Here is a 16,332-nt window from a genome sequence, read left to right as displayed (position 1 = left end):
AGGGCTAGAGAAAATATTCAAAGGTATTATAAGTGACAACTTCCCTAATATGAGAAAGGAAACACAAGTTGAGGAAGCACAGAGAATCCCACACAGGATAAACCCAAAGAGAAACACAGTGAGACACATACTAATCAAATGGACAAAAATGCAAAGACAAAAATATTAAAAGCCATAAAGGAAAAGGAACAAGTGGATACAAAAATAAAACCCATATATATTCTATTTCCAAGAGACCCACTTCAGTCATAAGGACACATACAGACTGAAAGTGAAAGGATGGAAGAAGATAGATGCAAATGGAAATCAAAGAAAAGTGGGAGTAGCAATACTCATATCAGACAAAATAGACTTTAAAGAAAGTTACAACAAAGAAGGACACTACATAATGATCAAAGGGTTAATCCAAGAAGAGGCCATAACAGCCGTAAATATATGCACCTAACATAGGACCACTTCAATATATAAAGCAATTGCTGACAGCCGTAAAAGGAGAAATCAACAGCAACACAATAATAGTGGGGGACTTTAACACCCCACTTACATTAATGGATAGATCATCCAGACAAAAATCCTACAATGAAACAAAGGCCTTAAACAACACCCTAGACCAGATAGACTTATCTGATATTTATAGAACGCTCCATCCCAAAGCAGCAGAATGTACATTCCTCTCAAGGGCACAGGGAACATTCTCCAGGATAGATCACATCTTGAGCCATAGATCAAGCCTCAGTAAATTTTAAAAAGTTGGAATTATCTCATGCATTTTCTCTGACCACAGTGCTGTGATACTAGAAATCAACAAGAAAAAAACAGCAAAAAACACAAACTCCCAGAAGCTAAACAATATGCTACTGAACAACCAATGGATCATTGAATAAATCAAAGAGGAAATCAAAAGATAATTAGACACAAATGACAGTGGAGATACAGCAATCCAAAATCTATGGGACACAGCAAAAGCAGTTCTGAAAGGGAAGTTTATAGCAATACAATCTTACCTCAGGAAAGAAAAAAAAATCTCAAATAAACAATCTAACCTTAAACCTAACACAATTAAAGAAGGAAGAACAGACAAAGCCCAAAATTAGCAGAAGCAAAGAAATCATAAAGATCAAAGCAGAAATAAATGAAATAGAGACGAGACAAAACAATAGAGAAGATCAATGAAACCAAAAGTTGGTTCTTTGACAAGATCAATAAAATTGATAAACCTTTAGTCAGACTCATCAAGAAAAAAAGGGAGAGGGCTCAAACCAATAAAATTAGAATTGAAAATGGAGAAATCACAACTGACTCCAAAGAAATACAAAGGATCTTGAGACTACTATAAGCAACTATATGCCAATAAAATGGACAACCTAGAAGAAATGGAAAGATTTTTGCAAAGGTACAACCTACCAAGACTGAATGAGGAAGAATTGAAAATATGAACAAACTGATTACAAGTTCTGAAATTGAAAATGTGATTAAATCCAGGACCTGATAGCTACACAGGAAAATTCTATCAAACAGTCAGAGAAGAGTTACCATCTATCCTTCTGAAAGGCTTCCAAAAATAGCAGAGAAAGGTTATTTCTAAGCTCATTCTATGAGACCACCATCACCCTGATACCAGAACTGAATGAGAATACCATAGAAAAAAAGAAAACTACAGGCCAGTATCACTAATGAACATAGATGAAAAAATCATCAACAAAATTATAGTAAACCAAATAGAAATATATGTTAAAAGAATCATACATGGGAGTTCCTATTGTGGCTCAGTGGGATATGAACCTGACTGTCATCTATGAGGATGAGGGTTTGATCCCTGGCCTTGCTCAGTGGGTTAAGGATCTGGCGTTGCCCTAAGCTGTGGTGTAGGTCACAGCTTGGATCTGGTGTTGCTGTGACTGTGGTGTAGACTGGCAGCTACAGCTCTAATTCAACCCCTAGCCTGGGAAGTTCCATATGCCACAAGTGCAGCCCTTAAAAAAAAAAAAGATGATGCACCATGACCAAGTTGGAGTCATCCCAGGGATGCAAGGATTCTTCAGTATCCTCAAATCAATTGGTATGATACACCACATCAACAAACTGAAAAATAAAAACCATATGATCTTCTCAATAGATGGAGATAAATCTTTTGACAAAATTCAATACCTACTCCTGATAAAAAAACAAAAATGCCAGGAAGTGGATAGAGAGGGAACCTACTTCAACATAATAAAAGCCATATATAACAAACCCACAGCTGACATCATTCCCAGTGGTGAAAAACTGAAAGCATTTCCACTAAGATCAGGAACAAGACAAGGATGTCCAATATTATTCAACATAGTTCTGGAAGTCCTAGCAAAAGCAATGGACTTTCACCAATATTATTCAACAAAGTTTTGGAAGTCCTAGCAAAAGCAATGAGAGAAGAAAAAGAAAAGGAATCCAAACTGGAAGAGAAGTAAAATTATCACTGTTTGCAGATGCATGATATTATACCTAGAAAATCCTGGATAGACTACCAAAAAACTGTTAGAACTCATCACTGAATTTGGGAAAGTTGCAGGATACAAAATTAATACGCAGAAATCGATTGTGTTTCTATATACTGACAGTGAAAGATCAGAAAGAGAAATTAGGGAATCAATCCCATTTACCATTGCATCAAAAAGAATAAAATACCTAGGAATAAACCTACCTAAAGAGACAAAAGACCTACCTAAAGAGACAACTCTGAAAACTGTAAGACACCGGTGAAAGAAATCAAAGACAGCACAGAGAAAGATAAACCATGCTCTTGAATTGGAAGAATGAATATTGTCAAAATGACTATACTTACCTAAGGCAATCTACAGATTCAGTGCTATCCCTATCCAATTACCAAAGACATTCTTCACAGAAATAGAACAGAATATTTCAAAATTTGTATGGAAACACAAAAGACCTAGAATAGCCAAAACAATATTGAAAAAGAAAGATTGAGATGAAGGAATAAGCCTCCCTGACTTCACAGACTGTACTACAAAGCTACAGTTATCAAAACAATATGGTACGGACACAAAAACAGAAATATAGATCAATGGAACAGGATAGAGAGCCCAGAAATAAACCCAGTACCTATGGTCAACTAATCTATGACAAAGGAGGCAAGAACATCCAGTGGAAAAAGTATAGTCTCTTCAATGAGTGGTGGTGGGAAAACTTGAAAGCTGCATGTAAGGGAATGAAGTTAGAACACAAACACCATACACAAAAACTCAAAATGTATTAAAGACCTAAATATAAGGCTAGATACTATAAAACTTCCATAGGAAAACATTGGCAGAACTCTCTTCAGCATAAATCACAGCAACATCTTGTTTAATCCACCTCCTAGATGGACTAAACCAATGGGGCTTTTGCACAGCAAAGGAAACCATTAAAAAAAATTTAAACAAAACTCACAGAAGTTTCCATTGTGGCTCAGCAGGTTACAAACCCAACTAGTATCCATGAGGATGTGGGTTTGATCCCTGGCCTCTCTCAGTGGGTTAAAGATCCAGTGCTGCCATGAGCTGTGGTGTAGGTCACAGACGTGGCTCAGATCCTGCATTGCTATGACTGTGGCATAGGCTGGCAGCAGGCACTCCGATTTGACCTCTAGCTTGGAACCTCCATATGCCTCAGGTGCAGACCTGAATGTCAGAAAAGGTTTGCAAACAGTGCAATAGACATGTGCATAATCTCTGAAATATACAAACAACTCATACAATTCAACAACAACAAAAAATCCAGTTGAAAAATGGGCAGAAGACCTAAACAGACATTGCTCCAAAAAAGATATATGGATGTCCGACAGTTACATGAAAAAATGTTCAACATCACTAATTATTAGAGAAATGCAAATCAAAATTATGATGAGGTACCACCCTACACCAGTCAGAATGACCACTATTAACAACTCAACAAATTAAAAATGCTGGAGAGGGTGTAGAGAAATGGTACCCTCCTTCACTGTTGGTGGGAATATAAATTGGTACAATCTCTATGGAAAACAACATATAGGTACCTCAGAAATCTAAAAATAGAACTCTATGATCCAGCAATCCCACTCCTGGGCATATATCCAGACAAAACATTCATTCAAAAGATACATGTACTTCTATGTTCATCACTATTCATAATAGCCAAGATATGGAAATGACCTAAATGTCCATCAACTGATGGATGGATTAAAAAGATGTGGTACATATATACAATGGAATACTACTCAGCCATAAGAAAGGACAAAGTAATGCCATTTTCAGCAACATGGATGAAACTAAGTGAAATTAAGTCCAGAAAGAGAAAAACAAATACCTTATGATATCACTTATTTGTGGAATTTAAAATATGGCACAGATGATCCTATCTACAAAACAGGAACAGATCACAGCCAAGGAGAGCAGACTTCTTGTTGCTAGGGGGAGGGGCGAGGGAGTGGAATGGATGGGGAATTCAGGGTTGGTGAATGCAAACCATTACATTTGGGATAGACAGGCAGTGGGGTTCTACTGTATAACATGGGAAACTGTCTTTGCTGTACAACAGAAATTGACGAAATGTTGTAAATCAACTATATATTAGTAAAAATAAATTTTTTAAAAAGTTAAACAAAAAAAATAATATAGGAGTTCCTTGATGCTTCAGTGGGTTAAGGACCTGGCCTTATCACTGCTGTGGCTTGTAGCTACTGCTGTGGCATGGGTTTGATCTCTTACCTGGAAACTACTGCATGCCATTGGTGCAGCCAGAACGAAAAAGAAAAAAGAAACAATTTGAATACAATTGCTTTTCATATAATCTTGAGTAGCATTAGGTAACCTATCATTTTGTGTATCAGCAATACATAAAATTTGTCATAAAATGCTTTTTACTGAAATATTGTCATTTGGAAACCAAATCACAAATGTTAGCAATTGGAGGTAGATGGTTGATATACTGGAGAAAGTAGAAGTACGTCTTTTCAACTTAAAAAATAAAGTTGTGTGTGTATATCTTACTTCTAAAGCTTTGACTTCTGGTTAAATAAGATTAGTAATGTGATCTTTGGTTTGTATGATATCTTGAGGTAAAATATCTTCCTTATAATGTGTAAACTATGAGATGGGTCCCAAAAGCTCCTTTATAATTATGTCAAAGGCTCTTAGAACACTTAAGTCTGGCATATTTTTAATATTAAGAGTAGTAAGTTGCATTTTAATAAAAACATAAAAATTGGTGTTAGATTTATGGCCATCTCTATTTTGTACTCTGTTGAAGATCCTTAACATATTTGGTTTAAAAAGGAAAAAGGATTTTCAAAATGTGTTCCACTGTATATAACAATAACTTCTGTTAATTCTCATTATAGAGTCAATTGTCCTTACAAAGTAAGAAATGAGAAAATATTTATTTTTGAAGAGTTCAAAATGACCTAGTATTATAACTTCAGTCAAATGTTAGTGTGTCTTTACTTCTGCTTTGTACAGAGAATAGATGCAAATTGAAATCAAAATATGCCAATTTTTCCTCAAATAATTAGTAGTCTTCAAAAATTATATTTTATAGAACAAAACATTGAGGGGAGGAATATTTCTATTTTACCTTGTTTTGTTTTTACAGTTAAATTCTAAGACCAGGAAGTACTTAAATTTCCTAGAAGAATTTGAAGAACCCAGGATCTGTTTTTTATGTATATACACACATACTCTGACTCCTGAGTAAATACTATCACTTCTTCATCCTCCCAGTTCTGCTTCACTCTGTTCCTATAGGACCACCTGGCAGGATTTATGCAGATTCCACAGTGGGCTGTCTTCTACCTCTTACTACAGGGGGAAAGAAGTGGAAAGGATGGGGAGCTGCAGCAGAGTCTCTTGAGATTCCCTATGGCTAATCCATTTGCAATTAAAGTCTCCCAGATCATGCCGTTGCCAAGATTCTTTTCACCCACAGTGGTCTGCTATCAAAGAGATTAATACTGCAATAGCAGGCAACTTACAAGTATCTTAAAACTGTAATACATGGTACACTGTAACAGCCTCTTTAACCTGAGTCCAGTCCACTTCCTTATCCTTATTGCCAGTTACTTCCCTGTATAAACTCTACACTTCTGTTGACAACATCAATATTGCTAATTCCCAGGATCATACCTCCCTGAGTGTCTTTGCTCTTATTTATTTTTTCTTCTGCCTAAGTAAAATCCTCCCTTCCTTCTCTCCCTTCCCAGTGAAATCCTACTCCTTCCAAACTCATCTCGATGCCTTCTACCTGAGGCATTTTTAGTCCTTCCAACCTAATGGAATCTTATAATTGTGCATCCCAGTTATACCAAATACTTCCCTTAACATAATTATTATATTCTACCTAGAATTATACTCATTTATTTGCTTACCCCCATTACTACTTTTCTCTACTGTATTGTAAGATCCTTGAGGGTAGCAGAAACTATTTCTAACCCCTCAAGATATCCCTTGAGCCATAGGTCATCATTGCATATTGCAGTTAATATATAGGAATCCAATACATTCTGAAAAGGTTCTTTGTTTTTCAGTCTGCCATCTAAAATGTAAAGACTTCAGTGCCAGACCTAGAAACACTATAGCTCTATTAAATGTATCCTAAACAAGATTTTATGGACTTGATGTGCAAAAGAAAAGTCACTTTTTCATTTCTGAGAAGTTTCACATAATAGTTGATGTTTTTATGTGAACATGGAAATTTGTTTATAAAGCAGAATTTCATCAGAGTGTTAGAAAGTCCTTCATTTCAGTGGGATGATAGGAAGCCTAGTCACATTGGTATGAAGCATATATTTTTCTTCTTTTTGGGTCTGTGCCTGTAGCATATGGAAGTTCCTGGGCTGTGGGTCAAATCGGAGCTGCAGCTGCTAGCCAATACCACAGCCACAGCAACCCAGGATCCAAGCCATGTCTGCGACGTACCACACAACTTGCAGCAATGCCGGATCCTTAACCCACTGAGCAAGGCCAGGGATTGAATCCATATCCTCAAGGATACTAGTCAGGTTCTTAACTGGCTAAGCTACAATAGGAACTCCTGAAGTATATGTTTTTATGTATAAGAGGATTTTTTTAAAAATACACCTATCACTAATTTTGTCACAGGTGACATTTTATAATTTCCCCAGTACTAAGGAAATATTCCCTGATGTCTGGAATTAGATCATCCCATAAATGATAAATTCAATATTTTATCTATCAATTTTTCAACCATAGAATTATTCCCCAAACAACATGACACACTGCAATGACTGATTACTCGGAGCCATGCTTTCCAAATTGCCACATTGTTGTTATAATTAAGACCACATTGGGGCTTATCTATGCAAATATCTTGACATCAGAACAAAACTGCTGATGTGGCTTTAATGTGGATTAGAGCAAGAAAATAAGTAGTCTTTATGTCTGTAAACTTAACAGTCATCTTGCAGTTCTTAGACACGTTATGCTGATGTTAAAGTTCTTATCATTTTTTTCAGAGTCAACAAGTTAATTCCAATGTCAAAAACAATTTCAAATCAGTTTAAATAGCATTTGTCTATGCACATGAAAATGGGGTAAAGACATTATTTTGTGGGAGAATGATATTAAATATGAAGATATGGCTAAAATGGTTATGTGAGATATTTGTATTTGTTTACAGCTAGCATGTTTTTTCCTGAGTGATAAGACTGGATAAATCTAGAGCTTCAGGGTAGAACCTCATTTACTTCTCTGCAATCCAATTAGTAGGTTTTAGAATTCTTTCCTATTTAAATCCTAAACCTGCTTCTGTGGTCACTGAGCTGTGTGTTGGAGGATAGAATATGAACTGTGACAGATGTTTTCCCTTTCACGAAGCAGGAACGAAATGCTGTTGAATGCAGGTTATTCTGATGTTGATCCCACGTTCAACACTGCATAAGTGAGTCTAAATTGCAGTTGAATTCTCACGTTAACTACCTACTGCTTTATATGTTGAATAGAGGAATGACCTTAATCCCGGGTGAAATGTTACCTAAAGATCAGTTCAGGGTATGGTGTTGTTGAGGACTTTTACCGAAATCTCAAACTTTAGGGACCGTCTTCTGAATTAGAGTCAATAGCTATTGAATCATCTTTTTTTATTTTTTAACTTTTTTTATTTTCTTTTTTATGTTGACTTTTTGAGACTTGTCTTCCTAATGTTTAAAATCCACCTCTTGCTGTGTTCAACATAGCCTTCATTTATTGTCACAAATGTGGTAACCCAGGGTTACCACCATTCCACATGAACCACCAGTTATTTTCTATTCTCATGAAATCCAAAGGCTACATACATTTGAATAGATCAGACTGTTAATAAAGTAAGCAATAAATTCCTCCAATACTCTGACTTTAACAATACAAATCTTTTTATTTCCATAGTCAGCATTATAAATAGCATAGTGGTAAAAAAAACTAAGCTCCATAGATTCCTAGCTGTCACTGTGGCCACATTACTTAAGCTCTATGGGCTCATCCACTTTATAATGATGTTTAACTTGTTCAGCTGTGGCTGTAAAATGAGGTCCCACCTACAAAGTACTTGTAAGGGGGCTAACACATAAAAAAAGAGTTCCATATTGACAACTCCACACAACAATCTGTTGATTAAAGGACACATCTGTTTTACCCTTTATCACCTCTTTAATTACTACATCCTACAATGGATGCATTTTAAAATTGCTGTACCCAAGCAGCAGTTAACATAGTTGTCATTGCTAGTACATGTGAATTTCATTGTTATACCCTAGGGGCAATAGCAATCCCATGATATTCTGACCCCCAAAAAAGAAAATCAGCCAAGGGCCATGTGAGGAAGGAAAATAAACCCTCAGTTGCTTGCATAAACCTTTTCATTGGCATATATCTCCTAGTATGATTAAAAAATGCAGTAGCAGAGTTCCCGCTGTGGCACTGTGGGTTAAGAATCTGACTACAGCAGCTGGGGTCACGGCAGAGGTGCAGGTTTGATCCCCAGCCAGGCACAGTGGGTTAAAGTATCCAGTGTTGCAACAGCTGCAGCATAGGTCACAGATGCAGCTCAGATTCAATCCCTGGTCCAGGAGCTTCCATATATGCACAGGTGCAGCCGTTGAAAATAATAATAATAAAATAAAAAATGCAACAGTATCAGTATTTGGAAATGGGTGTCAGTATCCTTTCTGGAGGAAACCGCTGGAAACAACAGGAGAACACTCTTTAAGAAACCGTGCATGGAGTTCTCTTGCAGCTCAGCAAGTTAAAGATCCGGCATTGTCACTGCAGCAGCTTGGGTGTGGGCATGGCCAAGAAAGAAAGGAAAAAAGAAAGAAAATGAAAGAGAGGGGGGGAGGGAGGAAGAAAAAAGAAAAGAGAGGGAGGAAGGGAGGAAGGAAGGAAGGGAGACAGACAGACAGACAGATACCCTGCATCAGCAATACTTTTAGTGCCACAGGTATGATGCTGTGTAAGAGAACGTATACTTTGATGAGTGTGAGTTAAAATGCTACTTGAAAAATTTGGATTCTGAAATAAAGAAATTCTAGGAGTTCCCGTCGTGCCGCAGTGGTTAACGAATCTGACTAGGAACCATGAGGTTGCGGGTTCGGTCCCTGCCCTTGCTCAGTGGGTTAATGATCCGGCGTCGCCGTGAGCTGTGATGTAGGTTGCAGATGCGGCTTGGATCCCGAGTTGCTGTGGCTCTGGCGTAGGCTGGCGGCTACAGCTCCAATTCGACCCTTAGCCTGGGAACCTCCATATGCCACGGGAGCGGCCCAAGAAATGGCAAAAAGACAAAAAAAAAAAAAAAAAAGAAAAAGAAATTCTAGGAGTACCTTCCTTTTCAGTATATGTTAAAGAGTGGTATCTTTTTAAAAAAGGTAAATAAATCATAGAAAGGTATTTCAATAAGCATACAGTAAAAATTAGAGTTGATGAAAATTGCTCCACTATAGGATAATTTGCAGCTATTTTTCTTTGGGACACATAAAATGATGGTGTATTTCATACTCATATCTTAGATTTAAAGAAATACAGTATTGTCATCACTACATGTCTTCTCCAGTAATTCTATGGAAGATCATAAAGCATCAGTTGATTTTAAAGCCCCTGTTTCTAATTACCCTAAATCCTCATTCATTGAAATAAGCAGCACTTTGAAACCTGTCATTCTGATAACATTCTAAACACAATGGGTTTCTTCCAACCATAGAGTCTCAATGCCCATGTTATGCGTGTTGAAAAATACATAGGCTATATTTGTACCTCATTTTCATCTTCTCTGAAGAATAATGGCCCCTCTCTTTGAGGTCATCCTGAGTCCTCAAAAATAAATATCATGTATACCAGATAGGGTTTTTTGAGTGGGGGAGGGAGGAGCTCACCCATAGCATGTGAAAGTTTCTAGGCCAGGGATCAAATCTTCACAACAGCAGTAGCCACTGCAGTGACAATGCTGGATCCTTTACCCGCTGTATCACAAGGAAACTCCTACCACATGATTTAAATTTAAGTCAGACCATGCTATGAGGTAAGATTAATATGCAGTTTGCAGTGCCCCAGTCGCATGTGCTAATAGGTGGCAAGTATCATCGTTCTTGTTAATTTCAAGGAACAGAGAATCATAAGGTTCTTGTTGGCACCATATCTAATCTAATATTGTCCATTTTTACAGGTGGAGCTCAGTGTCCAAATAGCAGTGCTCTGCAAGAGGTGCGCAGCTGTAACGAGCATCCCTGTACTGTGTACCACTGGCAAACTGGTCCCTGGGGCCAGTGCATCGAGGACACCTCAGTCTCGTCCTTCAACACAACTACAACTTGGAACGGGGAGGCCTCTTGCTCTGTTGGCATGCAGACAAGAAAAGTCATCTGCGTGCGGGTCAATGTGGGCCAAGTGGGACCCAAAAAGTAAGGGCTTTAGAATGACCAGTAAATCCTGTGGCCAGCCACACAGGTATTGGCTTAGGCTTCATGAAACTGAATGTTTCAGCGCTTGTCATACCTGACCTCAAGAGTTATTAGACTTCTTTGTTTTGAATACAGCCACTGATAAAGTTGTAACAGCTTAAGAGTCCTGTACCTGGGATCTTTTGATGTGGTACCTATATTCAGTTTTATAGTAGCACTTTCTGCTTTTATTGAGCTAGTGAGGCAATGAAAGCAGTGCTTGCTCTAGGCCTGGCTGATCGATAATGACAATGTACAAGTCCTGGCCGTGGAGGTCATCCATGACCCCCTGTGTACCCGAAGGCTATGGAGGCTGCCGATCTAGTTTAATTGGGCAGTAGCCTTCTATGATCTGCCTTTCATTTCCCTTAGAAAGTACCATATCAAAAATACTGAGGCCAATCTTATTACATCTTTTAATAGCTAAATGAATAAGCCATTTGCTCCCAAGAGAGAGCCTTGAGATAGGATGAGTGTTATGATAAGCAGGAAAACCACTGTTTTCTAACTTTCTTCATGAATAGTGTAACAGCAAGGAAAACAACTTGCTAGAGGGGAGGACAAAGAACTGGAGAGTTGGCATCTTATAAGTGCCTTGTAAGGAATATAAACAAAAACATGCCATAGCTGGGCTCATCATTTCTGAGAGAAAATTAATCAATCAGCACGAAAATATATTCCTCTAAGAGGGGAAAAAAAAAAAAACCTCTTTATCTTTGAAGATTTAGACAGCAAAGACTAAATTTGGAGATTTTTTTAAAGGTTTCATCTTTTATTTTTTTAATTTTTTAAAGATTTTTGTTTTTTCCATTATAGTTGATTTACAGTGTCTGTCAAATCAAAGTGACCCATAAATATTTATATATGTATTTGTCACATTATCCTCCATCATGTCACAAGTAACTAAATATAGTTCCCTGTACTATACAGCAGGATCTCATTGCTTGCCCACTTCAAATGCAGTAGTTTGCATCTACTAACACCAAACACCCAAGCGATCCCACTTCTCTTCATATCATATAAATCTTTTGCCTTTTACTAAATTTGGAGATTTAGTCTTTTAAAATTCAAATCATCTCAGCCATGTGAAACATGGAAAGTAAAACTTGTCAGTTTTGCATTAGTATAAAAATGGCCTCATAATTTCCAAATATTTGGCCAAATGCTTAGGTGTTATGTGTGATCTTAGGCATGCTATATAGTAGATTCTGGCCTCAGTTTTCAAAGTTCATTGAAAGGATTTAATGGAAAAAAAAAAAAGAGTCATAATATAAGCACGACATAGTCTTAGAAATTGTTATTTTCTATTAAAAATTTGAGATAATTTCTTAGTGTTTCAGAGAAATGATAATAATGTACCTGATAGATGACAAACTCCAGGGGAAAATAGGAATCCCATTATGAGTTGTGTTTACTAATGGCCAGGATTCTAGATATTACCAGTATTTTGTGCCAGACTTTTTTTATGTACTTTGACATTAAGAACCATGTCAGAAGGGAGTTCCCATCATGGCGCAGTGGTTAACAAATCCAACTAGAATCCATGAGGGTGCAGGTTCAATCCCTGGCCTTGCTTGGTAGGATCCAACATTGCCGTAAGCTGTGGTATAGGTTGCAGATGCGCATGGATCCTGTGTTGCTGTGGCTGTGGCATAGGCCGGTGGCTACAGCTCCGATTAGACCCCTAGCCTGGGAACTTCCATATGCTGCAAGTGCAGCCCCAAAGAGTAAAAAAAAAAAAAAAAAAAAAAAAAAAAAATCAGAAAATACATGCCAAAAAGACTTGGATAAATTGAGAAACTATTCCACATGTTTTAATAGAATAATGCTGAAGTTGTGATAAGTATATTAATATGCAGTATATTAAAATTCAGTAGCAGTAACAGCAGCAGTGGAAACCCTAAGTGCTGGAGGATATTGTGGGTCTTGCTGGGATAAGCACAGAGGCAGAAATATTCACTGCAAAGAGTTATAACCTGAGCAACTTGTCATGGCACAGAATGGAGTGTTGTGCTAATCTACAGGTAACCTCACTCTGCTCCTGTTTTGCAGTTAATCACCTCTCACATGTTGTTGTTGATGTTTTCCTCCCTTATGCAAACTACAGAATATTTTGCTGAACAATGGATGTATGTGCACAACCCCATGTGTGGAAAAGCCTGGTGGATTAATGTCATTAAATCATTCAATAGGAAAGGTATCCTGAAGCCCTATGTCAAACCACCACAATAATCCATTTAAAATGTGTTTTACCCTTGCAGCCTTTACTCAATGACCTGGATACAGGTATAGATTTGTTAACTCAGGTTTACTTGGCTCTTAAAGTTCTAAAAAGTTAAGCAAATACTGTGAATTAAAAAAAAGAAGTGTTACTACCCTCATGCCTAAATGCTAGGTTCAATTCGGTGACTGATTTTCAGTACTAGCCATTTGAAACAAAAATGCAAATAGAAACCTTGTTTTAAACTCCTCTTAATAAAAGAGATTACTGTACAATGGTAAAATCAATGTTATTGATCTTATCTATCCTCCGAGTAACAAACTTCAACTCCTATCACATCTGTTTAATTTGACCTTGAATAAGATTTGGGGGAAAATCAATTCCTTGATTTAAACCACAAACACTAAATACAAACAGCACAAAGGAAAAAAGAAGCATGTTGACTGAACCAATTGCCTCACCAAAGGAAGTCTGATTTCATTTTATTGGCTGTAATCTAGGCTGTATAATTTATCTTTGTGTATTCATTTAACGGCTTTGTTGTTGGTAATTTTGTTCTCCACAGTTAGCCAAGTATCTTGCTGAGGAAATTTCTAAACTAAAACAGAATTCTGGAGGTTGTCAGTGATAACATTGTAAATTCCATTGATTTACTCAGGACTAAAATTTGAAGAGTACATAATTGAGTAATGCTCTCCCATTGTTAAAGTTATAAAATTACCTCATCGAGAAGGAATGATTCCAATAATAATTGATGATCAATAATTCCATAGTTTCAAAAGAATTAACATGATTTTATCTGGGGTTTTGACATGTGTTTCCTGGTCAAGAATATAGGTTAAATTATAATTCTAGTGATTTATATGCTCAATTTGTAACAACACATTAACTTCCATGATTCACATCTAAATTTCTTTGATGTCCATGACTTTGAGTAGGCATAACAATTAGGAATATCCAAACTTATTACTCAACATAAACCCAGGGAGATTATTTCTTTTAGAAATGCTGAATCCAGTATATCTTTTTAAATTCACTTTCAAATAAACCCTAGTGTTATAGAATAAGAGATAAAGGCATGTATCTGTATAGTTGAATAGAACATAACATGTACAGATGAGATAGGATATGTAGATAAAAAATTATAAGATCTAGCAAAAGATGAAGTGTCAGCAAAGTGCCATAAATTATGGGAAGGAGATTAATGATGTTGATTTTTTTCACTCATAGTTCAGTTCTGAAAAGCTGATTAACTTACTTGTTAAAAGGCAATTTATCTTGACCTACAAAAAATTTGGCTTCTCCTATGGGGAGTATTTTTAAATCCCATTTTTCACTAACTTGCCAAGTTATTCCAGTAACAGTTATACTAATTCTTTGGTTTATTTCTTCACTACCTCTTAACTTACTTTTCAGGGATTAATATGACCTCAAAACAGAATATCTTAGGAATCAGAACATTAAGTACTTTTAGTTATAAGAAATATGTTATTGTATTTTATTGTCCTAATATACATTGTCTTCTAGTGCTCATGACCAACATTTGACCACTAGCAATAGTAGAATCAGATTGTAAAGATACAGAAAAGAATAGGAAAATTTAAAAATCTTATAATCAGTACACAATAACCAAAACAGTATATTTAAAACTGATATATCAGCTTCCTAAAATTATCTTTTAGGAAGTAAAAACCTTATATAGTGTAAGACTTTTCAGTGTTTTGTCATTATCTTTCTCTTGTGTTCCTAATAAATAATATATTTTTCCTATATTTTTAAAAATAATAATCATTTTAAATTTACTATACTTTATGTCAAGAACATAGCATTTTGTTTTTCTTTAATTGTTTCTGCTTTATTTGTACTCACTTTTTCTTTGAAAAATATTGTAACTTATAAAAACACTTCAAATATTTAAAATCCAATAATTTGAAACTTGGGACAAAATGGAAGAAAAAATAAGAATAGAGACAGTAAATGAAACCAGGAATAAAATAAAAATTGTTTATCTTAGTGATCTATACACTTATTATTTTATTATTTATTTATTATGAAATACATGGCTGTAAATACAACATGTACTTTTGAGTATATGCTATATGTAGAATATACTCCATTATAAATTTATTTTATGCCGAACATATTTTGTAAATATAAACTGCAGAATAACCTGGAAAGTTATAGTTGGTAATAAATTGGCAATTTGAACTTCAGTAAATTTCTTACAAAGCATGTTGGAAAATAGAAATTTATTAATGGAGAGATTGTTATAAGCAAATAAGGCATAATATATTTTCTTCTGTACAGCACAATTACGATAATTGAATTTACATGTTCTGCCTTGAGAATCTTTATTGAGGTTCAGTTTGGAAGAATTATTTTCATTGTGTAGTGCTTGTCAAATCAGAAAGGATGCTGGAAGTTGAATAATAGATTGATGACTGTTTAGCAATTTTAGCAATGAAAATTCTGAAGATATTAAATTACCTAGTTTTCTGGATGACTATAGAGGTAGATGCAGTCATTTCCCTTTGCTCTTCCTAGGTGTCCTGAAAGCCTTCGACCTGAAACAGTGAGGCCCTGTCTGCTTCCTTGTAGGAAGGACTGTATCGTGACCCCATATAGTGACTGGACTCCATGCCCTTCCTCATGTAAAGAAGGTATGATCTGCAGGGTTCTGAAGGTGGTTCACCTGGCAAGCCTCTCACCAGTACCTCCAAGTTCCTGTGGCTGAGCAATATTTTGAAGTTTACATGGGGGCTGGCTGTTTAATCCTGGTTTGGCATGAATGCTATAAAATTTTGGTTTCCTTCTAGAAAATAACAGAGCTTTTAGAGTACCAAACAAATGAATTTTATGCTAAAAGTGACATAAATAACTTTGGAATATAGATCAAAGTGAAAATACTCTAAACTTTATTGTAGTAATAAACTTTCCATAAACATTAATTCTAGAATGTATAGTGCCTTTATGTATTTCAAAAAGAACATACTCATGGCTTTCAACCTACTTAGTGGCAAGAAACAGTCATGAGACCAGATTCGCTAAAGATTGAATCGTGTGACCCACAGGATGGGAGTAAAGGAAAGGGAAAAATGGGCAAATTATACCTCTGCCAACACTTAACATGCCATAGGGCATTTACAAGATGAGGATTTGTTACCAGTTTGGTTTGGTT

General features: G+C 36.2%; 1 protein-coding gene across 3 annotated transcripts in view; it reads left to right on the top strand.

Annotated features, from left to right (window-relative positions):
- The window catches only part of THSD7A (thrombospondin type 1 domain containing 7A), a 446,361-nt gene that overhangs the window by 340,342 nt on the left and 89,687 nt on the right, over positions 1–16,332 (top strand). For all 3 annotated transcript variants that reach the window (XM_021102433.1, XM_003357451.5, XM_021102432.1), the window contains 2 exons: positions 10,660–10,894; positions 15,699–15,814. In XM_021102433.1, the coding sequence (XP_020958092.1) occupies positions 10,660–10,894; positions 15,699–15,814 (351 nt within the window). The remainder of the gene's footprint in view (positions 1–10,659; positions 10,895–15,698; positions 15,815–16,332) is intronic.

This window comes from Sus scrofa, chromosome 9 (genome assembly GCF_000003025.6).
Source record: "Sus scrofa isolate TJ Tabasco breed Duroc chromosome 9, Sscrofa11.1, whole genome shotgun sequence".
Lineage (NCBI taxonomy): Eukaryota > Metazoa > Chordata > Mammalia > Artiodactyla > Suidae > Sus > Sus scrofa.
The sequence above is the reverse complement of the archived record's forward strand: the minus strand, read 5'-3'. Positions and strand labels throughout refer to the sequence as shown.